This window comes from Loxodonta africana, chromosome 12, assembly GCF_030014295.1.
Source record: "Loxodonta africana isolate mLoxAfr1 chromosome 12, mLoxAfr1.hap2, whole genome shotgun sequence".
Lineage (NCBI taxonomy): Eukaryota > Metazoa > Chordata > Mammalia > Proboscidea > Elephantidae > Loxodonta > Loxodonta africana.
Genome location: NC_087353.1, coordinates 32,305,962 through 32,322,959, shown reverse-complemented (window position 1 = coordinate 32,322,959; position 16,998 = coordinate 32,305,962). Strand labels below are relative to the sequence as shown.

At 34.1% G+C, this 16,998-nt stretch overlaps 1 protein-coding gene across 2 annotated transcripts in view; it reads left to right on the top strand.

Annotated features, from left to right (window-relative positions):
• WDR35 (WD repeat domain 35) overlaps positions 1-16,789 on the top strand; it is a 76,970-nt gene extending 60,181 nt beyond the window's left edge. For both annotated transcript variants that reach the window (XM_003411905.4, XM_003411904.4), the window contains 6 exons: positions 2,567-2,677; positions 3,652-3,816; positions 7,502-7,642; positions 8,228-8,384; positions 12,922-13,162; positions 13,488-16,789. In XM_003411905.4, the coding sequence (XP_003411953.2) occupies positions 2,567-2,677; positions 3,652-3,816; positions 7,502-7,642; positions 8,228-8,384; positions 12,922-13,162; positions 13,488-13,638 (966 nt within the window). In that variant the 3' untranslated portion in view covers positions 13,639-16,789. The remainder of the gene's footprint in view (positions 1-2,566; positions 2,678-3,651; positions 3,817-7,501; positions 7,643-8,227; positions 8,385-12,921; positions 13,163-13,487) is intronic.
• The last annotated feature ends 209 nt before the right edge of the window (positions 16,790-16,998 follow it).

Genomic DNA, 16,998 nt, shown 5'->3' with positions numbered 1-16,998 from the left:
TATAAATTTTAGTTTTTGGAGTTGTTAGGTTATTTTATAAGGTTCTTATGTGGCAGTCAGGGAATATTCTAATTAGTCCATAATTTTATACTTTCTTAGACATGGAATGATGCTTTTATTTTAATTATTAAAACAATATAGTAGAGACTTCTTGAAAATGGGGAGAAAAATCAGCCATATTCCTACTACCGTAATGTGATCATAGTATTGTATAGTCTCCTCAGTTTTCTAAAATTGCCTTTAAAAGTTAGCCGAATACATGAACTATTTACAGATGAGATGATGTGTTGTCAAGGATTTGCTTCAAAATAATCCAAAATGCATGGGGGAGTAGTATGTGTGTATGTATGTTTGAAATTTGCTATAACAAAAGTTTAAAAAAATAGTTTGACCTATTAGGTTATACTAACAATAAAGTATTTAATGTTAAAAAAAAAAAGACACTGAAGGAATTCTGTATAACTTTGTTTTCAATGTTCTTTTTAAGCTTTTTAAAATTAATTGTAAAGGATTAAAAGAGGCTTAAAAAGATCATTTTTTAAGCCTCTTTAATTGTGGAGCCCTGGTGGCACAGTGGTTAAGAGAGAGGCTGCTAACCAAAAGGTCAGCAGCTCAAACCCACCAGCCACTCCTTGGAAACCCTATGGGACAGTTCTACTCTGTCCTATAGGGTCACTACGAATTGGAATGGACTCCACGGCAATGAGTTTTGTTTTATTTTAAATTAATTGTTGAATAATGTAAATGAGTTTGTGTTTTTTTTGTTTTATCCAAAATGTAAATCATTGAGCTGTACAATACCTATAGAGTGAGCAAGTCTTAACTACAGAGCCCGGACAATTCTGATAATACATTTTTCTCTGAATTAGAGCAGTTATCTTTGTAATAACAGGATTCTCACTTGACATTGTCAATCCTATGTATTTTCTTGAATGAGAAAGAAACAAATTCCTTATAACCCTGGGTGTGGTGATAGTGTATCCTACATTAGTATCATCTGTTAGGTGTGTCTGATAAAGCAAAATATATAAATAAATAAAATTGCTGTAGAGTATTCAGAATAGCAATATTAAAAAAAAATTACTGAGTAAATACTAAAAAATTATAGGTATAATAATAATTAAAATAATACAAATCTTTAGTACTGCAAATATGAAATCAAGTTTTGGAAAAATTTTTAATAGTGAGGGAAAATGTACATAATCTTTAAGTGAGAAATGCAGGATATGTAACTATGTGTACGTAATAATTACAGTGCATACACACATACATACATGCATGCAGACATACGTAGGACAAGAATAATAAGAATTTACACCAGAATATTGAGAGTGGCTGTATAATTACAGTGCATACACACATACATACATGCATGCAGACATACGTAGGACAAGAATAATAAGAATTTACACCAGAATATTGAGAGTGGCTGTATATGAGGACTGGAAACCCTGGTGGCGTAGTGGTTAAGTGGTACAGCTGCTAACCAAAAGGTCGGCAGTTCAAATCTGCCAAGTGCTCTTGGAAACTCTATGGGGCTGTTCTGCCCTGTCCTGTAGGGTCGCTATGAGTGGGAATCAACCTGATGGCAATAGGTTTATATACAAGTACTAGCAAGATTATGAGTAACTTTAATTTTTTTTTTTGTTCTCTTAAGTTTTTTTACTATAAGAATGTGTTACTTTATAATCAGAAAAATATAACCATTACTTTAAAAAAGATGTGCTTTTATGATATCTCCCAAAATATTTCAGAAGTGGGGGCAGGGAGAGAAAAACTCCAGCCAATTAGATATTCAGAAAGAAAAAAAAAAAAAGTTTTTCTGAAAATGGAGAATGCAACCAAGCAATATGATCAGTTTTTTGTGTGGTTCTTCCTCCCTTCCATCACTCTCCATGGGAGTTCTGTTTTGGGTCCAGCTTCCTGAACTGATGATGGTAAACTCTAGAGCATTTGTTTATAGAGGTGTTTTAGAGATCTGTGAACTTGAGGCTTCCCTTAAGCCTCTAATTAATGATCAATGCTGAGTATACCAGCAGTTGCCTTAAAGGATTGTTTTTTTCCCACCTACTGGTGTGGGACTTATTTTGGAACTTGACGTTTCTGTAAACTAGCTAGTAAACTGAGAGAATAAGAGTATAGTATATTCAGGACTTGATTAAAAATCGGGTTCACATCATGAGCCAGTGAAGCGCTAGTTTTGTAGAAGATGATGCTTTAGCATCCTTTCTGAGTTGTAGCTTCTGCCCCATGTCTATTTAAAAGAAAAATCACTGTAACTACCAGTAAATGTAAGGAGCCCTGGCGGTACAATGGTTAAGTCCTCAGCTGCTAACTGAAAGGTTGGCGACTTGAACACAGGCGGGGGCCCCAGCTCTGTAAGAGAAAGACCCGGTGATCCACTCTGACACAGGGGGTTGATATGAATTAAAAATAGACTTGATGGCACCTGACAACAGCAACCAGTAAATTTAAGATTGTTAAGATCATATAAAGTTTTGTCAAATTAAAATATAAGTGATTCCCTTGATCTATGAAATCTGATAGTAATATTTTGTTCCTACAGGAAATAGCACAAATGTTTGTGAGAGTTGGAATGTGTGAACAAGCTGTGATGGCATTTTTAAAATGTAATCAACCAAAGGCAGCTGTAGATACCTGTGTACATCTCAACCAAGTAAGGACCTGAAGCTTACGATCCTGTGCAGATTGTTCTCTGAAGAATTTTTAAGTCAAAGCAGAATTAAAGTCACCCTAGTTATCCTTTAAAAATGGTGGCCAGTGTGAGGGTTAGAGAGCTTGAGATGAATTTTGTGAAGGGAACTAGATATTCTCTCAAAGACTGAGAAAGTGTTGGAGTTTGCACTTACCTCTTGAAGTGTGACCATTATGGATGATGACCCACTCAGACTAATTCAATATGGGAACACGAACAAACCCTGTGCTGTTAGTTTGGCAAGTTGTTGTCTGGAAGTAATTTCATAATTTTCTACATTTTATTAGGGTTGGATTTTGCCTTCAGTGAAGGACCAGTTGTTAATGGCTGTTTCCAGAGGAAACAATTGAGTTACTTTATTAATATTTATTTTGGCAAATCTATTTTCCTTTCTCTTTATAGAAAACATGCATTTGATATTTTTAAGGGCTGAAATTTAACTAAAATTAAAGTGCAGAATTATAATAGAAATGATTGACTTTCAGTCCACAAAGTGGTACTGTATTCTTTTAAGTATTTTTCTTAAAGTGTTTTATAAAGCTCCACTTGTTTTATAAAAATAGCTTTTCAGCATTAAATCTGATAGGGCATTTTCTTAACTGAAATTGTGTATTTTGTTTTATTATAAACAAGTATATCTTCTTCTTGCTCATAGTTTGTGAAAAAATAGAATTATAAGATTAATGTGATTATATAAACTTTAAAGCTTTCCTTTTAAGATGCACTTCTTAAACAAATCTTAAATAATTTAATCATTTTGACACATTTAGTTTATAATTGCCAGATTTTGATGTAAATGATTTGAAAACATACCAGTTTTTAGGAAATGGTGTTATTTATTATTATATACTTAAAGCTTTATTGTGTGAATTTTTATGACATGTGTGGCTGGAATATTTGAGTAACTGAATGGTATGTCCCCCTTCCCGCCCCAGTGGAACAAAGCTGTTGAATTGGCTAAAAATCATAGTATGAAAGAAATTGGATCCCTGCTAGCTAGGTATGCATCTCATTTATTGGAAAAGAATAAAACTCTTGATGCCATAGAACTCTATCGGAAAGCCAATTACTTTTTTGATGCTGCTCAACTGATGTTTAAGGTAATATAATAATCTTGGTGGGTATTTGGTTTGTTGTAGTTACAAATGTTTTCTTATATGCTAAGGGACACATTTTCCATTTTCTTTGTAAACAAGTATTTGTTACAGCAAAACCCCTCTGTTTTATTATTACTATAACTGAATTTATGGAATGCATAAAGATCGATATCCTAGGCATTACTGAGCTGAAATGGACTGGTATTGGCCATTTTGAATCAGATAATTACATGGCCCTACTATGCCGGGAATGACAAATTGAAGAGGAATGGTGTTATGTTCATCATCAAAAAGAACATTTTAAGATCTACCCTGAAGTACAACACTGTCAGTGATAGGATAATATCCATACACCTACAAGGAAGACCAGGTAATACAACTATCATTCAAGTTTACACACCAACCACTAATGCCAAAGATGAGGAAACTGAAGATTTTTACCAACTTCTGCAGTCTGAAATTGATCAAACATGCAGTCAAGATGCATTCATTATTACTGGTGATTGGGATGTAAGAGTTGGAAATGAAGAAGAAGGATTGGTAGTTGGAAAATACGGCCTTGGTGATAGAAAGGATACCAGAGATCACATAGTAAAATTTTGCAAGACCAACGACTTCTTCATTGCAAATACCATTTTTCAACAACTTAAACAGCGATTGCACACGTGGACCTTACCAGGTGTAAAACACAGGAATCAAATTGACTACATCTGTGGAAAGAGACAATGGAAAAGCTCAGTATCATCACTCAGAAGGCCAGGGGCCAATGGCGGAACAGAGTATGAATTGCACATATGCAAGTTCAAGTTGAAGCTGAAGAAAATAAAACAAGCCCACAAGAGCCAAAATAGAACCTTGTATATATCCCACCTGAACTTAGAGACCATCTCAAGACTAAATTTGATGCATTGAACACTAATAACCAAAGACCAGATGAGTTGTGAGAAGACATCAAAGACATCATACATGAAGAAAGCAAAAGGTCATTAAAAGGACAAGAAAGAAAGAAAAGACCAAAATGGATGTCAGAAGAAACTCTGAAACTTGCTCTTGAGTGTAGAGTAATTACCAGGAATGGAAGAAATTAAGTAAAAGAGCTGAACGTAAAATTTCAAAGGGCAGCTTGAGAAGACAAAGTAAGATATTATAATGAAATGTGCAAAGACCTATAGTTAGAAAACCAAAAGGCCAGAACACACCTGACATTTTTCAAGCTGAAAAAACTGAAAGAAAAATTCAAGCCTTGAGTTGCAATTTTGATGGATTCTATGGGCAAAAATATTGAATGATGCATAAAGCATCAAAAGCAGATGGAAGGCATACACAGTCACTGTACCAAAAAGAATTGGTCAACATTTAGCCATTTCAGGATGTAACACATGATCAAGAACCGATGGTACTGAAGGAAGAAGTCCAAGTTACATTCTTCAGCTGGTAAAAAACAGGGTTTCAGGAATTGACAAAATACCAATTGAGATGTTTCAACAAATGGTTCCAGCGTTGGAGGTGCTCACTTGTCTATGCCAAGAAATTTGGAAGACAGCTACCTGCCAACCGACTGGAAGAAATCCATATTTGCGCCCATTCCAAAGAAAGGTGATTCAACAGAATGCGGAAATTATCAAACAATATCATTAATATCACACACAAGTAAAATTTTGTGGAAGATAATTAAAAAATGGTTGCAGCAGTACATTGACAGGGAATTGCCAGACATTCAAGCTGGCTTCAGAGGAGGACGTGGAATGAGGGGTATCATTGCTGATGTCATGGATCTTGGTTGAAAGCTGAGAATACCAGAAAGATGTTTACCTGTGTTTTGTTGACTATGCAAAGGCATTTGACTGCGTGAATCATAACAAACTATGGATAATATTGCGAAGAATGGGAATTCCAGAACATTTCATTGTGCTTGTGTGGGACCTGTATGTATACCAAGAGGCAGCTGCTTGAACAGAACAAGGGGGTACTGTGCAGTTTAAAATCAGGAAAGGTATACATCAGTGTTGCATCCTTTCACTGTACTTATTCAGTCTGTATGCCAAGTGAATAATCTGAAAAGCTGGACTAGATGAAGAAGAATGTAGCATCAGGATTGGTGGAAGACTCATTAACAACCTGCAATATACAGATGACACAACCTTGCTTGTTGAAAATGAAGAGGACTTGAAGCACTTATGGATGAAGATCAAAGACTACAGCCTTCAGTATGGATTACACCTCAACATAAAAGAGAACAAAAATCATCACAACTGAACCAATAAGCAACATCATGATAAATGGGGAAAAGATTGAAGTTGTCAAGGATTTCATTTTACTTGGATCCGTAATCAATGCCCATGGAAGCAAAAAATAAAATTTATTTATTTGTTTGTTTATTTATTTAAGCAGCAGTTAGGAAATCAAACAATGTGTTACGTTGAGCAAATCTGCTACAAAATACCTGTTTAATGTGTTGAGAACCATAAATATCAGTTTGAGGACTAAGGTGCGCCTGACCTAAGCCGTGATATTTTCAATTGCCTCATATGCATGTGAAAGCTGGACAATGAATAAAGGAAAACTAAAGAATTGTTGCTTTGAATTATGGTCTTGGCCAGCAACATTGAATATTATAGAACATTTCAATAAAGAATATTGAAAATGGACTGCCAGAAGAACAAACAAGTCTGTCTTGGAAGAAGTACAGCCAGAGTGCTCCTTGAAAGTGAGGATGACGAGACTTCATCTCACGTGCTTTGGACATGTTATCAGGAGAGACCAGTCCCTGCAGAAGGACATCATGTTTAGTAAGGTAGAGCATCAGTGAAAAAGAGGAAGACCCTCAGTAAGATGGATTGACACTGTGGCTGCAACAACAGGCTCAAACACATCAATGATTGTGAGGATGGCGCAGGACCAGGCAGTGTTTTGTTCTATTTTACGTGGTGTCACTATGAGTCCGAATTGACTCGACGGAACCTAACAACAACATAATCGAATGTTTTCTTGGTATTGTTTTTACTAGCATCTTATTGATACCTAAACAATTGTGTATTTACTTAATACTGAAGTTAACAAAGCATTATGGAATTTGCAGGGACCACAAAGTGCAAAGTCCCTTCACCGGGAATTAAATCCTGCTGATAATCAAAGGAATTTTGAATTCTTTTACATGTGTGAGTTTTAAAAACATTACAGTTTTCATAATATGCATTTGGAGGGAAGAAGACTAGTATAGTATTAAAGTATGTAAATTATACATTGTACTCTGTTTTCTCATTTGATTTAATAAAAAAGTAGAAAATTTCCTTAAAATTGTTAAAATAAATGTAAACTTCTGAATATGCACCATGTTAACTTCATTGTATCTGTGTGCTTGGAACATTATGTTAAATATCTCTGGGCTATGAAAAGTATTACCCATTCCATGAAAACTTTTTTCGTTCTGATTTAGTTATTTAACAGGACTTGTTATTTTCTAACATTGACTTGAGTTCTATTTCTAAGGGCTAAATACTAAGAAGAGAGCTAAGTACAAATAAGTTCTAGGGAAAAAAATATGGACTTTTACATTTTCTTATAAATAGGTAATATGCGATATTCCACCCTACTACTTTTCTTCTTTTTGGAGGATCAGGATGTAGTTAATTTTGAAAATGATATTTGTACAAATGTGTATTAAGTATATTCCTCAAAATTTTTCAAGATTGCAGATGAAGAAGCAAGGAAAAGAACTAAACCTTTACGTGTTAAGAAGCTGTATGTACTGTCAGCTTTACTTATAGAGCAATACCATGAACAGATGAAAAATGCCCAACAAGGAAAAGTGAAAGGAAAGAGTTCAGAGGTAAAATAGAACATTAAATAATGTTAAAACCTGTTGTCTTCAAGTTGATTCTGACTCATCTGAAGTGTTTAAGGGGGAAAAAAAAAAAAACTATCAAACTTCTGTTTATGGATGTCATTTAATTTGCATGTTTACATTTATATTCTTAAATGATATGAGGAAAATGAATAGAATTAGTACTCAAATTTAGAAATTTCTACTTAAAAATATTAAATATTTTTTCTGTAAGATTGGTCTGTCTTTTGTTTTAATTTATTTTTGTTAAAAAATTTTACTCACCTGGTAAATAATCCTTTTTAATCAGTGAGTTTTTAAAAACTTTCCTAGAATATATTATTTTAATATATAGATGAATCTCTTATTAAAATTCTGTCATAAAATCTGATAATTCTAATTTAACACAATGAATTACAGTGGAAAAATTAACTCTTTAATGACATTTTTTGTAATGATAACATCTGCTCGGGTAGGTATTTCGGTGTATAACAATTTCAGACGTTATCTTCATTGTTATGATATTATGTGGTAGTTGATCCTGTGTATGTGTTTGTGCTGACAGAGAATGTGGGTGGTCTTTACTTGTAGGCCACTTCTGCTTTGGCTGGATTGCTGGAAGAGGAAGTTCTGTCTACAGCTGGTCGTTTCACAGACAACGCTTGGAGAGGGGCTGAGGCTTACCACTTCTTTATCCTTGCACAGAGGCAGCTCTATGAGGGATACGTTGACACTGCACTGAAGACAGGTGGGCCTATTACATAATGAGTACAGTATGTCTGAAAAATTATCAACGGAATATGAAGGATAAACTCTTTCAGTTTGCCTTTAAATTAGTTTTAACATTTTGTTCTTAGGGATTTCTTCTTACATGTTTGAGATTATGCTATACGTATCTTGCTTTGTGCATTTCTGTTTTTGAAATTCTTTTTCTTAATACTTGGCTCTACCTACAGTTCACAGAAAAATCAGAAGTTTGAGATAAGCAAAAAAAGAATATTTAAAGCATTCATTATTCTATCCATTCAAACACTTTCAATAGCCTAGTCCGTATCTTTTTGAATACACACACACATACATTTAAATTATTATTATTATTTTTTTGCAATATTGGGAGTATAACAGGACATAATTTTGTGTTCTTTTTTTAAAAAAAACATGATAGTATGTTGTAAAATCTTCCCATATGTAGATATATTTTTATAGCCTTTAATTTAAAAAAAAAAAATGATACTTATCTAACAATTTCAAACATAACAGAAAAATACAAAGAAAAAAGTAAAATAACTTAAAACCGAGCTACTCAGAGATAATCACAGTTACCATTGGGGCGAACTTCCTTTTAGACATCTCTGCATGCCTATATAATTATATATAAAAAAAAAATAAATTTAGTTTACTTAAAATAGTATCTTACAATGTATATTGTTCAGGAGCTTGTATTTTTCCCCAGCGGCATGCTGTAGTTTATCTTTGCACATTGGTAAATATAGATCTATGTCATCATTTTTATTAGCCACGTAATATCCCATGGTATTTATGTACTACAGTTTATATAAGAAGATTATTTACATGCAGTGTCAAGAAAAAAAAAAAATCTGTTGCTGTAGAGTCAATTCCCACTCATACCGACACTGTAGGACATAGTAGAACTGCCCATAGGGTTTCCAAGAAGCGCCTGGTGGATTTGAATTGCCGACCTTTTGGTTAGCAGCTGAATTCTTAACCACTATGCCACCAGGGTTTCCATGCAGTATCAGGATTTTAAAAAAAAAATTGTGGTAAAATATATGCAACATAAAATATGTCTTTTTAATCATTTTTAAGTATACAGTTCAGTGGCATTAATTACATTGACAGTGTTGTGCAGCCTTCACCATTGTCTACTTACAAAACTTTTCATCACCTCAAGCAGAAATTCTAGACCCATTAAACAATAACTCTTTACTCCCTCCTCCCTGAGGCACTGGTAACCTCTGATCTACTTTCTGCCTCTATGAATTTGCCTGTTCTAGATAGTTCATAGAAGTGGAATCATACAATATTTGTTCTTTTGTGTCTAGCTTATTTCTCTTAGCTTAATGTTTTCAAGGTTCATCCATGTTGTAGCATGTATCAAGACGTCATTCCTTTTTATGACTAGATAAATTATATATATATATATATATCACATTTTGTTTACGCATTTATCTGTTAATGGACACTTGAAATGTTTCCACCTTTTGGCTATTGTGAATGGTGCTGCAACGAACATTCGTGACAAGTATCTGTTTGCATTCCTGCTTTCAGTTCCAGGAGTGAGATTGTTGTGTCATGTAGTAATCCTATATTTAACATTTTGAGGAACCACCAAACTCTTTTCCGTAGCAGCTGCACCATTTGACGAACCTTGAGGGTTCTAATTTCTCCACATCTTCACCAGCACTTGTTGTTTTCAATTTTTTTTTTTAATAATAGCTATCCTAGTGGGCGTGAAGGAAACCCTGGTGGTGTAGTGGTTAATTGCTATAGCTGCTAACCAAAGGGTCAGCAGTTCGAATCCACCAGTTGCTCCTTGGAAACTCTATGGGGCAACATCTACCCTGTTCTATAGGAATGAGTTGGAATTGACTTGATGGCAACGGGTAAGGTAAGGTAAGTGGGTGTGAAGTGGTATCTCATTGTTGTTTTGATTTGCATTTCCCTAATGACTAATGGGAGCCATGGTGGCGCAGTGGTTAAGAGCTTGGCTGCTAACCAAAAGGTCGAAGTTCGAATCCACCAGCTGCTTCTTGGAAACGCTTTTGGGCAGTTCTACTCTGTCCTAATGGTTAATGATGTTGAGCATCTTTTCATGTACTTATCGGCCCATTTGTGGTATCAAGATCTTGATTTCTTCTGGATTAATAATATCCTAGAGTTTAGCTATATTAACCCTAAAAATAGCATTATTATGAAAATTATGTTATAAGCCAAAGCCTGTGAATGACTAAGCCATCACAGCTCCTTCAGATTGGCCATGACAGTGCTGCAAGCATTGCTACGACTCACCTCTCCTCCTTGTATCACATTGGCTAGGCCACAATGGAATCATCAATCGGCAACTCGTATCATCATGAGAGGCACATCCCCCCCAAAAACCAAACCCATTGCCATTGAGTCGATTCTGACTCATAGCAACCCTATGTCTATATTATACTGGTATGATTAAAAAAAAAAAAACCCTTCTAGAGTAATTCTTTTGTTTGAATATTTCTGGAATTCTGTAGAGATTGTTTGTGTTTTTATTGTTTTATAAGGACTCTTCATAGATTATATATAGTAATCTTCTGTCATATATATTGATTTTCCCCTAGCATTTAAAAGTTTTCATTAGTTGACCTCTCTAAGTTTCTGTTTGTTTTTGTGTAAAGTGGGGATACTAATACTCTATCCTTTAAAGAGTTGTTTTGAAGATTAAGTGAGAAAATTCATGAAAAGAAAATTCATTTATTATAGTGCCTGGATATAGTGAGCCCTCAATAAGTGGTAGCCATGATGATCGTATTAATAGTGTTTTTTGATATAGTTCTATCTATCAATCTTTTCCTTTATGTTTTTCACTTAGGATTCAAGCTTAGGAAATCCTTCATTTCAAGGTTATTAAATGTTATATTTTATTATAGCTTCTAACTTATCCTAAAACCATTTATTTAAAATGTATTCTTTTCTCACAGATTTGAAATTCTACCTTCATGAATTAAATTTATACATACTCTTAATCCCTTCCTAGAATACTAATTTCTATTCCTCTTTTTTGCTGCCAATACTTCCTCTCATTTACTTTACTTTTGTATTTTAATATCTGATAGTTAAGCTTGCTTTTCTTGTTGAAAAACTTTTTGGGTATTCTCTTGTATTTATTCATCCAGATTAATTTTAGAATCTTTTCGAGGGTAAGGAGAGCCTCAATGAAGTTCCATTGGATTTTAGATTGAAATTCCATTAATTAAATATGTTAATATTGGGGCAGTTGATGTGTTTATAATATTGAGTTTTCTCATTCAGAAACATCTTTTTAAAAAATCTTTTGTTTATGTATGTTTCTCTAAAAAGTTCCCTAGTTTTCTTCTTGTATTCTATGGACATTTCTCTTTTAGTTTATCCCTATTTTTTGTTATTAGTAGCAAAGGGACTGAAATTTTTTTCTATTTAATTTTAACTGGTTAATATAATATACATAATACATTATGTAGTACTTAAAATAGTATTTATACAATTTATGTATAATTTTTAAATTTATGTTGAAAGATTAGACTTTTAATTTGAGATTCTATGCTTACTGGTAGAAGAAGCTATCCATATATGCTTTATTATGTTTATCTTTCAGTGATAAAATGATCTGAATTAATGTTAGCTCTGTACATTATTGTCTGTGAACCTGTTATATCCACATGTAAGATTGGAGGGTATTCTTTATAGTAACTAATTGAAGATATTTTTTTTAATTTCTTCCATTAAGCTTTATTTTAAGCACTTGACCCCCAAACCAATGTATAGAAATCTAATTGTAAAATACATGAGTATATTGTTTTAACCTTAGTCATTTTATGAAATTTCCACTACTTAAACTATGGGAAGATAATTTTAAGATTGTAAGGTCTAGAGAAGAAAAAGATATAATTTGGTTACAAATTTGATATTAACTCTATAGTGCATTTTTAAGAAAGAGATTATAGCTTCAGTATAGAAAAGCTGAAAATAAGATGTTGCAGCTGTCAAAATAGTCTGAACCAGCAATTTAGAGGTACATCTTCACCTCTCTTTTCCCAAAGTTCTCTCGTTGCCACAAAACAAACAAAAAAACAATAATCTGTTCAAAGAAATACAAAGAGGAAACAATTTTATACCTCTCTGCCTTTTTTTTTTTTTTTAACAAAAAGAAGCATGATATCTTGAGAATTATGACATAGTACAATGTTAATTTACTTTTTCTGGAATGCCACAGGAATTTCTAACTTAGAGGGAAGAAAAGATATGTATTTTGACATCAGAATTTTTTGGTCTGTATGTATATTTCTAAGTGGCACAGCCATGAGAATCATTTGGTCATTGTTATTTTTGTAGGATTTGAGCTGTAAACGGGCTTTAAGAAAACTTGGAGATCATGTAGCCTACTTCCTCTTACTAGTCCCCTGTCTCCCATCGTTTTAGTTTGTTAAAGTTCATGCTGGTTAAACTAAAATACCTTAATGTGGATTCTTGCCCATGCATGTTCACGAAATTGTGATTACCTTTAAAAATCCAAATTGTCATCTCTTTCCTAGCTCTTCACCTGAGAGACTATGAAGATATTATTCCTGCTGTTGAGATCTACTCCCTGTTAGCACTCTGTGCCTGTGCTGGTAGAGCTTTTGGTACCTGTTCAAAAGCTTTTATTAAACTGGAATCTTTAGACTCCCTCAGTTCAGAACAGAAACAGCAATATGAAGATCTTGCTCTAGAAATCTTCACCAAACATACTCCAAAAGATAACAGAAAATCTGAACTGGACAGCCTTCTTGAAGGGTAGGCTAATTGTAACCAGTAGATGTCTTTCTACCTCATTAGAAGCATGGACTTCTAATGTCCAATGTATGTATGTATTTATAATAGTGTGATATAATAATTAAAGCATTAAATTTTGAAATAATTTACCTTAACGTTATACCCTATTTTATTTAGTCTTACAAGTGTACTAGTGCTTTATTTTCTCGTTGTAAGACAATTTTTTATTTGAAGTTTATCTTGAAACTTTCTTTGTTCTCCAACTTTTAAGTGTAATAAGTAAATTAAATTGGGCTAATTGTAAGTTTGAAAGTATAATTCATTGTTTTTCCTTTTATTTTTACAGTGGAGAAGGAAAACTGCCAACCTGTGTTGCCACCGGGAGCCCAATTACGGAATACCAATTCTGGATGTGCAGTGTGTGTAAGCACTGTGTTCTGGCTCAGGAAATAAGTAACTACACCTTCTGTCCCTTATGCCATAGTCCAGTTGGATAAAGAAACATACAATTGCATATAACTGTAAATATATGTAACATATATGCATAGCTAGTCTTGATCAGTCTGTATATATAAGACTACATATATACATAATCTTAGTCTCATGTATAATAAGGTTGATTCCTATAAGCATTATATGGAAATAATCTCATTATTTCATGGTTGTATTTTTATATAAAATTATCTATTAATAACAAGATAATATTAATTTTTGTACAAAAGTATAATTATGAAATAATGAGGTTGGTTTTAATATACAATTTATGGTAATCTGCCTTATTTTATATCTGTTTATCTAATTATCTGTGTATCTAATCTATCTTGTGGTTCATTACATGATAGTACAGAAATATTCCAAATAAGAAAAAAATTTTTTTGCACAGCTCAAGGTTACTAATTCATAAAACACTTTGGGGAATGAGAGGGGAAGCATGGAAGTGGGGCAAAGTTGAAATTAGGGAATGACACAACCTGTATTAAAAAAAGATTGAACAATTTTAATACTGAAATGAGCCCTATCTCTAGCTATAGTGTTGAATACTTTCTCTAATTTGTTTTCAGAAGGAAGGAGAAGGCCCTTTAAATAGTTTTACAAATTGAATTGCCTCTAACAGTCTTATTTGTCCTTTTTTAATCTACCCTTTAGTATCGTCCCAGAGATGGTATCTACTCTTCATATTATTGTGCAGAAAAATTTTCTCTATTTGTAATGATATCAATTTATATAGAAATGTCTGTTTTGGGTTATAATTAGAGTTGAAGCACTGCCAGTAAGCTGTACCCTTCATTTAAACAACTCTTGTGCTGTGGGGAATGATTCTTTCTTGGTATATGTATGTGTGTGCTTTTTTTTATTCATTATCATTACTTTAAAGGGAAAAAATTGTAATTAATAATGAGTAATTTCTTACCTATTCTGCATTGCTGATGTTGTCCTCCATTTAATTCTCCTGAACTTATGTTGTTTCATTTTGTGATTAAACACTAGAGTTTGACATTATTTCATCAAGACTGCTGAGGTTTAGCTGATGTTTAGTGAGATAATGAATAAAGAAAAATATGCAGCATTGTTATTGCAGCTACAATACTTAGGTTATTTCACTGTCTGAATATGATGTTTGTTTGTTTCCTTTAGAGACAAGTTAAGCCTATTAGAGACTGGGAATAATGAGCTATGAAAAGAGATTTAGAGCCCACGTGAACTCGGAATAGATATTGTTGTTGTGATTGTTATTAGGTGCTGTCTAGTCAGTTCCAACTCACAGCAATCCTATATAAAATGGAACGAAACATTGCCCGGCTCTGCGCCATCCTTACAGACGTTGCTGTGCTTGAGCTCATTGCTATTGGGGTGGAAAGACCACAGTATCTGAATCTTGGATTATAAAATATTCTTATGCCTGACTCTCACTCTGCCTCATCAGCCTGCCCTTGATGTGTGTTTATGAAGAGGACTAGGGTTGGAGTTTGCACCAGGGGACTCAGTCAGGTGGAACATGCCTGGGGCCAGCAGTACACACTTGCTCTATAGAAGAGTCTCAGCCACAGCTGTAGCTTGCCAGTTACCCTGCTAAGGAACCATGGATTTTATTTATACTTCTTGGGCAGAGGGCAGGTCAGAATGAGTATCACCAATAGGTAACTGAATGAAGAGCTCACAAATATTGAGGGCCTCTTATGCCTCCTGCATACTTAGTATGTTATGAATATTTAGTGCCTGGGGTGCCTTTTGTATTTTCAGTGCCTCGTGAATAGTAGGTATCTCTTGGTCCTTCCTTCTATCTATGGTCACACATGATATGCTTTATACACTTTGTCTAACATGTCTTACAAGTCACTGAATTATTTGTCTATGCTTAACACAGTAAGTTTCATCTACCTGATTTGTTTTCTTCTGTAGCAGAATGGAATGCTGTTCCCCAAATCAGCAAATCATATCCTAAGAAATGGGTCTACCCAAGGGAATATATCTCTTGCCGCACTTAAATTACATCTTTCTCTAGGCTTTCTGTTCTCAGGAATGACGACATTCCCTGCTTCATCAATGAAAAAAAAATTTCTCAGGGTTGTAGGGATGGCTCCATCAGTGCGAAGGGTTCCCACAGGACCGCATGTGCAGAGCTGTGATTCTTCGTCTGTGGTCTGATGCCTGAATACCTCTTCTTTCACTTTCCCTTGGCTGTCCAAGATCAGCTGAGAACTCAGTTAGATTGTCTTGCCTTTAGCCCTTATTGTGACTTCTTGATTACACTCCCATTTGTTTCTATTCCAAAATCAGCTGTTGACACCTCACACCTTTCCTAAGTATCTTTTGTGATCTCTCTCCTGGAGCCTTCTCATTTGCCACTAATTCCATGTTGTCTGAGCCCTAGAATTTTTCATCTAACTAATTATTTAGAGGTAGATTCTGAGTTGCTGTCCCTACTCCTTATTTTGATGCAGAAACCAAAATCCTTAAAAACAACCTCTTAAACATCATGGATGTCATATATATATATATATGATAGTCACATCATTTCTACTAGTATAAAAGCTTATGACTGGGTCTTTATCAGTGGAAGGTTTAATGGTCTGCCATTGTGTCTTGGGGACCTTTATCTTGCTCAAACATGATACTAGAGAGAGAACCCCATGGTATGAGTTGACCCAACTGGTTTTATTTAACATGAAGGAAATGTCAAGATAAAGACACCAACACATCCTCCCTGGTGAAAGAGGAAAAGAATATCGAAATTGTCCGGATAAAACAAATACTCAGAGGGAAGTTGGATAGACAGAATTGGGCAGTATATTGAAGACAGTATAATGAAACAGTTACAATGTTTTTTCTTGCATTAAACATTAACTGAATCCTTTTGGGTAATGCTGAGTTGTTCTTTATCACATAACTTGCCCTGAATTGTTATATTTTAAAGTATAGTAAGTAAAAGTATTGAAACAGTAGAACCCAATGATAAAGCTATACAAATAAGCAGTGTGCCTACCAAGCAGCATAGCATAGTTGACCTGCTATCATATATAAATGCTAATTTCATTAGAAATTGTTTTGGTAGCATACACTTTGAAATATATCCCTAGAGGTGAGATTCTAAGTTTTATGTGCATTGGGTGAAAAAAATAATAAATATTGGACTAAATATTGCATTTATTCCAAGTTTCCTTTATCTTATTTTATGGATGATGATATGGAGTTTTGTTTTGTATTGATTTATTGATTTACATGTTTTGGTGGGAGTTGGATGGGAGGGTGTTGGGCTCCAGAGGGGGTGAGGGAAGAAGGGAGCAGAAGGTAAAATAGATGTAGAATACCACTTTTGCTACCAAATAGGATTAAAAAAAAAAGTTACAAAGGTATCA